The sequence below is a fragment of the Cherax quadricarinatus genome, chromosome 33 (assembly GCF_038502225.1).
Source record: "Cherax quadricarinatus isolate ZL_2023a chromosome 33, ASM3850222v1, whole genome shotgun sequence".
NCBI lineage: Eukaryota > Metazoa > Arthropoda > Malacostraca > Decapoda > Parastacidae > Cherax > Cherax quadricarinatus.
In genome coordinates, this window is record NC_091324.1 from 18,432,532 (window position 1) to 18,445,031 (window position 12,500).

Here is a 12,500-nt window from a genome sequence, read left to right on the forward strand (position 1 = left end):
ATATTGGTAATGAACTATTTACATGTTAATATCATTTCACAATCGTTATGAGTTATTTAAGCAGACAAGAATTAGGTCATACGCAAAAAAAAAGTGGTAATGCTTTATTTACACCGAGGAAAGTCAGGGTATGTTACAAGAATGATTTGTAACATACCACTGTGGATAAAATACCCTGACATTTACAAGACTCATACTATGTGCAACTTACACTGACCTCGTCAGCTTGTATGGCGCGATGATTTCTTTACGTCATGGAAAGCTAGACAAGCAGTACCCAATAAACTGTCAAAACAACAGACATGTTGGTATATAATATCTCTTTACACAATATAAAAATATATCTCAGCGACTCTCATTAAAATGTAAATGGAAAATTGTGGAAAATAAAGTAGGGTATGTTAATGCAATTAGCGACTGAATAAAAATACGTAAGCATTCATCCATCATAAACACTCCATAGCCCCTAGTACAGATGTAGTAGAGAAGTCCTCTTCCGGGAAAAATGTTGGCCCCCTGAAAACAAATGGTGGCGTTTCTGGCTTGGCTATGGAGGACTGTAGTCCAGTTCTAGGTTCTGCACAGACTGGGAATACATCCAGTACGAACTGTATCCAGCCAAAAGCAAAATGATGCAAATTCTATGTTTGGGGCATCTGTAAGCATGGAATATCGGGGAAAACAAATGGGACATGCAGCTTTGAGCATCCCAAAATATGCCGCGACCTCCTGTCTAAAGGAGTGTGTCGTTCTACCTCTTGCAAATTCTTCCACCCTGAGATGTACCACTCTTCAGTCCTTAAAAAAACAATGTTACAACACCATCTTCCCCGCATACAACTTCAAAAGGACCAGGAGGTACACACCCCGTAAAACAAATCATAATAGTTACAGTAGTTACAACTCCACTCCAAGTGATTTTTTAGTGGTAGGAAACGAAGAAAGAAAATGGAAAGAAAACCAAAAAAGTTCACCACCTTGGAGCCTTGTTGGACTGGAGGCACAGACAGTGGTCTCTCCAGACTCACAACTACTGATACCAACAGCAAAATCCCCCCAACAAACATGCAACACCTCATTCATATTTGCTAATATACAGAGCCTTAAGGCCTTGTATAGCAAATATAAATCAGGGGACTTCTAGGGGAGTCAAATTCAATGTATGCAGCCTTCACAGAGACCCACGCAAAAGATTACTTTGGCAGTGAAATATGGATACAACCTTTTCAGATGCGACAGAAAGAACAGGCAACAAGGGGGAGTTGACCAGAATGTCAAAGAGTCGCTCATTCGCACGGAGATACTAAACACCACAAATGATGTCATTGAAGTTCTAACAATAAAAATCGAGAACCAAAACTTAGTCATTGTGCTTGTATATAAGCCACCAGATGCAACTTCCCAACAGTTCAAGGAACAGCTATCGAAAACTGATTACTGTCTGGAAAACTTTCCAACCCCATCCCCAAACATCTTGCTGCTTGGTGACTTCAATCAAAGACATACAAAATGGAAGAATGTAGCAAATAATGTTGTAGCAGAAATAATCCCTAGAGGCAGCTCAGATGAAAAGTCTCACACATACATGACTGAATAACATAAGTAATGAGGACCTGGTAAAAAAAACATAATATAAAAAACAACTAATTCTGATCACATTTTAATCGAAGTCCCGACTTACATGCACAGGAGTCCTGATCAGCAAAATGCATACAGCTATGAGGGTTCCTTTACCAAATTCAACTTCATGGACCCTAGCCAGTGCCTTGAAAATATCAACTTTCCGGTATCTGAAGTATGTTCAAGGCATATTCCCCTAAGAAAAAATAAGAGAAGTAAACTGGAGAGACGCTCCCTTTACAGGAGAAGGCGAAGTATCACTGAGCTCTTCAAGAATGCCAGATTCTCCGAAACACGGAAGGAAGCGCTAACCAGGGAAGTGGAAAATTTTGAGCTTAAGTTAAAGGACTTATACAGCATCCAGGAGAGAAAAGAGGAGCTAAAAGCGTTTAGTGAAATTGAAAGAAATTCGAAATATTTCTTTTTACATGCCAAAAACAAGGCATAAACCACATCTAGTATAGGGTCCCTGCTCAGACAAGACGGATCCTACATAGATGACAACAAAGAAATGAGTGAGATACTGAAATCTAAATATGACTCTGTGTTCAGCTAGCCACTAATCGGTCTAAAGATAGATAATCCAAACAATTTTTTCATGAGCCTCAAAACCCTGTCAACGTATGCCAAATTTCTGGCATAACCCTAACTCCACTAGACTATGAGAAAGCCATCGACAACATGCCCATGCACTCAGCCCAAGACCCAGACTCATGGAACTTTGTGCTCATTAAGAAACCCCTCTCACGGGCCCTACGTATCCTATGGAGAAAGAGCAGAGACACAGACGAGATTTCACAGTAACTAAAAACAACGAAAATAGCCCCATTCCATAAAGGTGGCAGCAAAGCAATAGCTAAGAACTGTAGACCAATATCTTTAACATCCCACATCATAAAAATCCTTGAAAGAGTTCTAAGAGGCAGAATTGCAAACCACGCGGACTCCCAAAAAATGCACAATCCAGGGCAACATGGGTTCAGAGCAGGTCGCTCCTGCCTCTCGCAACTGCTGGACCAATATGATATGGTCTTGGATGCACTGGAAAACAAACAGAATGCAGATGTAGTATATACAGACTTTGCAAAAGCCTTTGACAAGTGCGATCATGGTGTAATAGCACACAAAATGCGTGCTAATGGGATAACTGACAAAGTAGGCAGATGGATCTTCAACTTTCTAACCAGTCGAACACAGAGTTCTACTCGCCACTATCCTGTTCCTCATCCTCACATCAGACATAGACAGAGATGTAAACCATAGCACCGTATCATCCTTCGCAGACGATACTAGGATCTGCATGAGAGTCATCCATCGAGGACACGGCAAATCTCCAAGAAGATATAAACCAAGTTTTCTAATGGGCAACGGAGAAGAATATGATGTTCAATGAAGACAAATTCCAACTACTCCGCAATGGAAAACTGGAAGAAATAATAGCTAGGACTGAGTATACTACAAACTCTAATTACACAACAGAGCGGAAAAGTATTGTGAAGGACCTGGGTGTGGTAATGTCCGAAGATCTCACCTTCAAGGATCACAACAATGCCACTATCACATCTGCGAGGAAACTGATAGGATGGATAATGAGAACATTCAGGACAAGAGATGCCAAGCCAATGATGATCCTTTTTAAATCATTTGTTCTCTCTAGGCTGGAATACTGCTGTACATTAACATCCCCATTTACTGCATATATAAGTTCCATCAAACACCTGAATTACTGGGAACGTCTGGAAGCACTTGATTTGTACTCACTGGAAGATCCTGGAGTGACTGGTCCCTAATCTGCACAAAGAACTCACTCCCTACGAAAGCAAAAGACTTGGCAACATGCAACATACCCCCAGTGAAAAGTAGGGGCGCCAGTGGTACACTAAGCAGCTCCAATAAGTGTCCGGGGCTCAAGACTGTTCAGTAGCCTCCCACCAGCCGTAAGGAAAATTACCAATAGGCCCCTGGTTGTCTTCAAGAGGGAGCTGGACAGATAACTAAAGTCAGTGCCGGATCAGCCGGGCTGTGGTTAGTACGTTGGACTACGTGCGGCCAGCAGTAACAGCCTCGTTGATCAGGCTCTGATCCACAGGGAGTCCTGGTCATGGACCGAGCCGCGGGGGCGCTGATTCCCGGAATGCCCTTCAGGTGGACTGCAAGTAGAAGGTAGCCCTAACACACACACACACACACACACACACACACACACACACACACACACACACACACACACACACACACACGTACATCCAACTTGCTTATTTTCATATTAAATAGAAATTCCACGGCACAGATACCTGTTTACCCATGAGAATACGTTAACAGATATGGTGAAGCATGACACACGCAGGTCACATTAGGTCAGGTCATATATACCGTACATTTAAAATCATAATTAATTATCAATGCAGATGGAGGTGTTGGAGGACAGGTGTTGGAGGACATGTGTTGGGGGGATCAGGTGGTGAAGGGCAGGCAGTAGAGTACAGGTGCTGGAGGAAGGACATTAGTGGACGGATGTTGGAGAAATGGTGTTGAGGACATGTTGGAGAGCCATGTGATGGTAAGCAGCAGCTCCTGGAGATTACTCCACCTCCGGCTGGTTATCCAGATAAGAGTAGGATGGCACATTGATAATATCGACTATAGGCTCCAGCTTGTAGTAAGGCAGCTCCACTGCCTTTTCTCCCAAGGGAGCGCTGAGACCCTTGCGGAAGTCGCTGTACCAGGAACGCATCTGCAGTTTTTCTCCTCGATGTATGATCGTCTCCCTAGCGTTGGAAACCGAGATAGGCAAGATGTTTTTAAACTTTTATTAATAAAACGCTAATACACACACACATTATATATATATATATATATATATATATATATATATATATGTATATATATATATATATATATATATATCTGTTGGAGTGTGAGCAGGGTAATATTTAGTGAAGGGATTCAGGGAAACCGGTTATTTTCATATAGTCGGACTTGAGTCCTGGAAATGGGAAGTACAATGCCTGCACTTTAAAGGAGGGGTTTGGGATATTGGCAGTTTGGAGGGATATGTTGTGTATCTTTATATGTGTATGCTTCTGGACTGCTGTATTCTGAGCACCTCTGCAAAAACAGTGATAATGTGTGAGTGTGGTGAAAGTGTTGAATGATGATGAAAGTATTTTCTTTTTGGGGATTTTCTTTCTTTTTTTGGGTCACCCTGCCTCGGTGGGAGACGGCCGACTTGTTAAGAGAGAATATATATATATATATATATATATATATATATATATATATATATATATATATATATATATATATATGCAATCTTGTAGGAGTGAGGAAGAGTCAGTTGTGAGTGTGGGGGAAGTTCGTGAGGCAGTAGGTAAAATGAAAGGGGGTAAGGCAGCCGGGATTGATGGGATAAAGATAGAAATGTTAAAAGCAGGTGGGGATATAGTTTTGGAGTGGTTGGTGCAATTATTTAATAAATGTATGGAAGAGGGTAAGGTACCTAGGGATTGGCAGAGAGCATGCATAGTTCCTTTGTATAAAGGCAAAGGGGATAAAAGAGAGTGCAAAAATTATAGGGGGATAAGTCTGTTGAGTGTACCTGGTAAAGTGTATGGTAGAGTTATAATTGAAAGAATTAAGAGTAAGACGGAGAATAGGATAGCAGATGAACAAGGAGGCTTTAGGAAAGGTAGGGGGTGTGTGGACCAGGTGTTTACAGTGAAACATATAAGTGAACAGTATTTAGATAAGGCTAAAGAGGTCTTTGTGGCATTTATGGATTTGGAAAAGGCGTATGACAGGGTGGATAGGGGGGCAATGTGGCAGATGTTGCAAGTGTATGGTGTAGGAGGTAGGTTACTGAAAGCAGTGAAGAGTTTTTACGAGGATAGTGAGGCTCAAGTTAGAGTATGTAGGAAAGAGGGGAATTTTTTCCCAGTAAAAGTAGGCCTTAGACAAGGATGTGTGATGTCACCGTGGTTGTTTAATATATTTATAGATGGGGTTGTAAGAGAAGTAAATGCGAGGGTCTTGGCAAGAGGCGTGGAGTTAAAAGATAAAGAATCACACACAAAGTGGGAGTTGTCACAGCTGCTCTTTGCTGATGACACTGTGCTCTTGGGAGATTCTGAAGAGAAGTTGCAGAGATTGGTGGATGAATTTGGTAGGGTGTGCAAAAGAAGAAAATTAAAGGTGAATACAGGAAAGAGTAAGGTTATGAGGATAACAAAAAGATTAGGTGATGAAAGATTGAATATCAGATTGGAGGGAGAGAGTATGGAGGAGGTGAACGTATTCAGATATTTGGGAGTGGACGTGTCAGCGGATGGGTCTATGAAAGATGAGGTGAATCATAGAATTGATGAGGGAAAAAGAGTGAGTGGTGCACTTAGGAGTCTGTGGAGACAAAGAACTTTGTCCTTGGAGGCAAAGAGGGGAATGTATGAGAGTATAGTTTTACCAACGCTCTTATATGGGTGTGAAGCGTGGGTGATGAATGTTGCAGCGAGGAGAAGGCTGGAGGCAGTGGAGATGTCATGTCTGAGGGCAATGTGTGGTGTGAATATAATGCAGAGAATTCGTAGTTTGGAAGTTAGGAGGAGGTGCGGGATTACCAAAACTGTTGTCCAGAGGGCTGAGGAAGGGTTGTTGAGGTGGTTCGGACATGTAGAGAGAATGGAGCGAAACAGAATGACTTCAAGAGTGTATCAGTCTGTAGTGGAAGGAAGGCGGGGTAGGGGTCGGCCTAGGAAGGGTTGGAGGGAGGGGGTAAAGGAGGTTTTGTGTGCGAGGGGCTTGGACTTCCAGCAGGCATGCGTGAGCGTGTTTGATAGGAGTGAATGGAGACAAATGGTTTTTAATACTTGACGTGCTGTTGGAGTGTGAGCAAAGTAACATTTATGAAGGGATTCAGGGAAACCGGCAGGCCGGACTTGAGTCCTGGAGATGGGAAGTACAGTGCCTGCACTCTGAAGGAGGGGTGTTAATGTTGCAGTTTAAAAACTGTAGTGTAAAGCACCCTTCTGGCAAGACAGTGATGGAGTGAATGATGGTGAAAGTTTTTCTTTTTCGGGCCACCCTGCCTTGGTGGGAATCGGCCGGTGTGATAATAAAAAAAAAAAATATATGCAATTTAACCACGGTGAATGGTAATGAATGGTAGCTTTCATGATCTCTTAATCACATTTTCAATAGATGAGAATGTGATGAAAAATCACGAGAAAGCTTGAAATTTAATTACCATTTACTGCGGTTAAATTGCACATTAACATATCATTGGTTTCTTGTGATCTTACTGCTTTTGACCTAGAAGGTAAAAATGGAATGGTACTGTGGTAAAAGAAATTAACTTAGTCCTCCCATACACAATGGCTTTAGCTAGTCATTCTCCTGAACGAATACACCTTGGCTTCCTACTCATTTATGCAATATTGCAAGCTCCTGAAGGTGTGCTGATTGCAACAAGAAAGGCCTAGAGCTACCACTCAACTTCTAGTGTGGTTACTTTGCGTCTTGCATCGCTTGTTCGCGATTATTGCTTATTAGTATATGTATGTAGTTAGTCGTATTAAATATTCCAAATTTCTCTCCTCTCTCTCTTCTCTCTTTCTCCTTTATAAAATTTACGTTTACTTCGCTCTGGGATGATGGAGATGTCTTCATATTTTTTATTTCTCCTGTGTACAGGATAGGTCGTCGTGGGTAATGGAATATGACATGGAAACTGCAGTAGCATACTGCTGTTGTACCCTATTTTGCTATTAAAAATGGTGCCATCCCAACACACACACACACACACACACACACACACACACACACACACACACACACACACACACACACACACATAGGAAAGAGACTGGGCTAGGAGCTGAGATTCGATCCCTACACCTATATAATTGAGTACAATAATGCTACACAGTGATGCCAATGTTTGGTGCACCACACTAGTGCCAGTTGAGGCTGTGACTCCTACCTGTCAGGCTGATGGAAGAAACGGGTCCTCACGTAGCTGGGGCGCTGGAAGTGGAAGTAGTAGGTGGTGTCCAGGGAGTAGAAGCAGCTAGAGGCGTCGACAGCCAGGCTCTGCATGATTTCGTACGCCAGCCTTCCTATCTGTCCCGCAAAAAACTCTTATCACACAACAATACACTCAAGGTCACACTCGCACAATGTTACATTTGCACAAGGACACAGGGCCATGGTAGCCTCTGTCGACAAAGCAGCAAAGAAAGCCCACGAAGCCAAAACTAAGCTAACTGATCTTGAGAGTTTTTTAGCCACAAGGATACAGATGGGACGAATTGAGGCCTATATGAAAAATCTGACTCTTGGCTGGATGAGTTGGTGGAATTAGTGCTGAAGAACCAGTTCGCATGGCAAGCACCTCAAGTACACAAGAGAAAAAGCGGAAGAGTCAGGAAGGCTAGAGAGTTTGTATATTTGAGGTATATAGAGTATGAGCCCTCAATGAGAATGAGTATGAGTATTTATGCAGTGATGTTCCTCTACTACCTTGTAGAAATAAACCTGGAAAGGGACGTGGAAGGATAGAGAGTTCAGATTAAATATGAAGGGACAGTGCTGGATCAGTCAACTGCTTCCGGCACAGGTTATTATTATAATTATTAATAAAAACATTTAAAAAGCATGCGCCACGTCCGCATGGGTCGTAAGGCATAGGTAAGCAAGTGGTCGTTTCTGTCGTGAGTGACTGTAGAGGCACTGGATACCTCGCCTTAAAGTGTCCTTAACCAGCAGTTTTTCGACGACCCTGCCTTCGAGATGACTAATGTCAGGTGCCACACACATACACAGACACACATACACAGACACACATACACAGACACAAATGCCAAGCACATTAGGAATAAAAAGACTTCTATGAAAACCTGAACAGTACTCGTATGTCATGTGTATTACGTTTTCTATTTTATCTTATTTTTAATTCTAAAAACCTCACACACTGATGAGTACTCACCTGAATAGTACTCACACTGAAGAGTACTCACACTGATAAGTACTCATTATCAGGAGAACAATTATTTTCAAATAGCCTGTAGTACACGGCTTTGCCACGTACCAACTAGGTGAGTACAAATAGGAAGCGCGTCTGTCTGGCGCTCAGCAGACGGAGGATCAAGCCTCCACGTCATGCGCTGAATGATCCCCATGGATTTAGCGCTTAACATAAATTATATTTGCCACGTACCAACTTTTAGCAGTCCAATGACTATCAACACTGAGGAATAAAGTGTACACAAAGATAAATTTTTGGTTTAACATATATTCCCGCCTCTAGAATGTATATTCAGGCTATTTGCATTTATGTAGAGAGTTGAGAGACAAGTTAAACACAACAGTGAATAGAATTTGGGGGGAAGTATGTATGAGAGCACTCGCTATGCAGCTATACAGAAAGAGGAGACTGTCATGGAGTGAGCCAGTCAGTTGCGCGAGAGGGTTCTGAAAGTCTGAAGAAAGGTAACCTCACTCAGCCGTCCACCCTCTCTGAAATGTCAGGTCACTTAAACACTTTGCTAGCCTTCCTGTCCCAGGATGGGACAGGGATAAGATAACATGATGAGAAAGTGGATTTATGTTGCGCATGTTGAATGCAAAACTAATTACACTAACGAGAGAGTTTTAAATGTAACTGCACTCTGGCACATGCCACTAACAATAAAAAGTACTCACATAAGAGTACTCACAGTGAAGAGACCTTACAGTGAAGAGACCTCACATGAAAGAATACTCACATTGGAGGATAAAGTTACAACGATGTAATCGGTGCGAGACAAGAAGTAGATGTCCACTACGAGGTCTCTCAGCGAAGCTAATGTGAACCGCTTGGCATATCTTACCACTTCGATGCTCTTTGTATTGTACAGAATCTCGTACTCTGGGTATCTGTGAGAAGTGATACCAGATGAATTATTATAGGAACCTGTAGAGCAGCAAAATCTGATGACTTATCGTACAGTAGTTGCAGTATAATGCGATCTTTTATTGACTACATTTCGCCCACACGGTGGGCTTTATCAAGTCATAAACAATAAAGGATCGTATTTTGTCTCCTCAGTAGGTACCTGTTGGATAGTGAAATCAGATTTCTTGTGAGTATTTGTTTGTTGATCAGTGAGACCAGGTGACATAATGGGGATTAACAAAGGGAGCAAGATATTTTTATTATTTGACTGTTATTCGTCAAGGTGTATCAGAACATCTATTGTCAAGAAGATAATAAGGAAAATATTGTGCACCTTTAGGTCTCTAGAATGTCCTCGTTAGTTCGAATCCCACGTGGACGTTATTGCATTTTGAAATATTTATACACAGCATGAAAACCAAGACAAAATTTACACCTCGTTCCACCCGCGGGTGAACACGCACGCAAACGCGCACATATACGCACACACACACACACACACACACACACACACACACACACACACACACACACACACACACACACACACACACACACACACACGGGGAGTTCACAAGAAACGACCAAGAGGTATGTGAGGAGCACCAGACATCTCTCCGTGGGTCCTTAGAGAGGGAGCAGAGATGCTGTGTGTGCCACTAACAAAGATCTTCAACACATTCATTGAAACTGGGCAACTCCCTGAGGTATGAAAGACGGCAAATGTGGTCCCAATTTTTAAAAAAGGAGACACACATGAGGCATTAAACTACAGACCTGTGTCACTAACGTGTATAGTATGCAAAGCCATGGAGAAAATCATCAGGAGGAGAGTAGTGGAGCACCAGGAAAGAAACAAATGTATAATCGACAACCAGCACGGTTTCAGGGAAGGAAAATTCTGTGTCACAAACCTACTGGAGTTTTATGACAAGGTGACACAAGACAAGAGAGAGAGGGGTGGATAGACTGCATTTTCTTGGACTGCAAGAAGGCCTTCGACACTGTTCCTCACAAGAGATTGCTGCAAAACCTAGAGGATCAGGCACACATAACAGGTAAGGCACTGCAATGGATCAGAGAATACCTGACAGGGAGGCAACGAGTCATGGTACGTGACGAGGTATCGGAGTGGGGGCCTGTGACAAGCGGGGTTACAAAGGGGTCAGTCCTAGGACCTGTGCTGTTTTTGGTATATGTGAATAACATAACGGAAGGGACAGACTCAGAAGTGTCCTTGTTTGCAGATGATGTGAAGTTAATGAGGAAAATCAAATCGATCGAGGATCAGGCAGGACTACAAACAGACCTGGACAGGCTACAAGCCTGGTCCAGCAACTGGTTCCTTGAATTTAACCCTGCCAAATGCAAAGTTATGAAGATTGGGGAAGGGCAAAGAAGACCGCAGACACAGTATAATCTAGGTGGCCAAAAACTGCAAACCTCACTCAAGTAAAAAGATCTTGGGGTGAGTATAACACCGAGCACATCTGAGGCGCACATCAGTCAGATAACTGCTGCAGCGTACGGGCGTCTGGAAAACCTAAGGATAGTGTTCCGATACCTCAGTAAGGGATCGTTCAAGACTCTGTACACCATTTACGTCAGGCCCATACTGGAGTATGCAGTACCAGTTTGGAATCCACACCTGGTCAAGCACGTCAAGAAATTAGAGAAAGTGCAAAGGTTTGCAACAAGACTAGTCCCAGAGCTAAGGGGATTGTCCTACGAAGAAAGGTTAAGGGAAATCGGCCTGACGACACTGGAGGACAGGGGGGGGTCAGGGGAGACATGATAACGACATAAAATACTGCGCGGAATAGACAAGGTGGACAAAGACAGGATGTTCCAGAGATGGGACACAGAAACAAGAGGTCACAATTGGAAGTTGAAGACTCAGACGAGTCAAAGGGATATTAGGAAGTATTTCTTCAGTCATAGAGTTGTCAGGCAGTGGAACAGCCTAGAAAGTGATGTAGTGGAGGCGGGAACCATACATAGTGTTAAGACGAGGCTTGATAAAGCTAATGGAAAAGGGAGAGAGAGTACCCAGTAGCAATCAGTGAAGAGGCGGGGCCAGGAGCTATGAATCGACCCCTGCAACCACAAATAGGTGAGTACACACGCACAACCTACTTTTTCTTTGCCTCCTCGAAGACTCGAGGCTCGTCTGAGGCCAGGTAGATCCTGCGGGTCACGTTAGGGTTGAACACTTGGAGACCAGCGAAGTATTCCTCGACCTGCTCCATGTACTCCTCCAGTTGGTAATACTGTGCTTCATTTATTTTATCAGTTCGTCTCACGTGAACGCTGTTGACGACAAAAGGCAATGTGACATTATTATTATTATTACTAGCCGCCGATGAGGTCTTTTGTTAAAGACCGAAATATACACGCCCGTTTTAGTCAGTGTCATCTTGTGTCTCCCAACAGTCAGTACATGAGCTCTCAATTAATATCTTCATTTCTACAAGGACATGTACAAGGTATACAGTCCTAGCTGACATCAATGACATACTACTATATAGAAAGCCCCTTGTTATGTAGAGCATTTCGGATAAATTAAGTCAGTTTTCTCCCAGGATGCGACCCACACCAGTCGACTAACACCCAGGTACCCGTTTTACTGATGGAGAACAGACAACCTGTGTAAAGAAACACGCCCAATGTTTCTAGCCTCCCTGGGAATCGAATCCAGACTTGCCGTGTGAAGCAAAATTATTATTATAATCAAGGGGAAGCGCTAAACCCGTAGAATTATACAGCGCCTGGGGGGGGGGAATGTGGAAGGCATTCAGGCTTAATTCGGGGAATTGGAGCACAGATCCAATTCCCTAAATCAAGAGCCCCTCACCAACATCAAGGAACCTTCCCTGAGGGGTGTGAAGCAAAAGCTTTAGTCACCAGGCCATGGGGCACCGTGTTTTGAATTTTCCATTACATTGGTAGTGAC

The 12,500-nt window shown here is 42.9% G+C and overlaps 1 protein-coding gene across 1 annotated transcript in view; it reads right to left on the reverse strand.

Moving 5' to 3' along the window:
* LOC128694009 (alpha-(1,6)-fucosyltransferase) overlaps positions 1-12,500 on the reverse strand; it is a 33,715-nt gene that overhangs the window by 618 nt on the left and 20,597 nt on the right. The window contains exons 7-10 of the mRNA XM_053783977.2: positions 11,684-11,857; positions 9,378-9,528; positions 7,595-7,734; positions 1-4,388 (exon numbers count right to left, since the gene is read on the reverse strand). The exon at positions 1-4,388 is cut by the window's left edge and continues 618 nt beyond it. Of these exons, the coding sequence (XP_053639952.2) occupies positions 4,202-4,388; positions 7,595-7,734; positions 9,378-9,528; positions 11,684-11,857 (652 nt within the window). The 3' untranslated portion in view covers positions 1-4,201. The remainder of the gene's footprint in view (positions 4,389-7,594; positions 7,735-9,377; positions 9,529-11,683; positions 11,858-12,500) is intronic.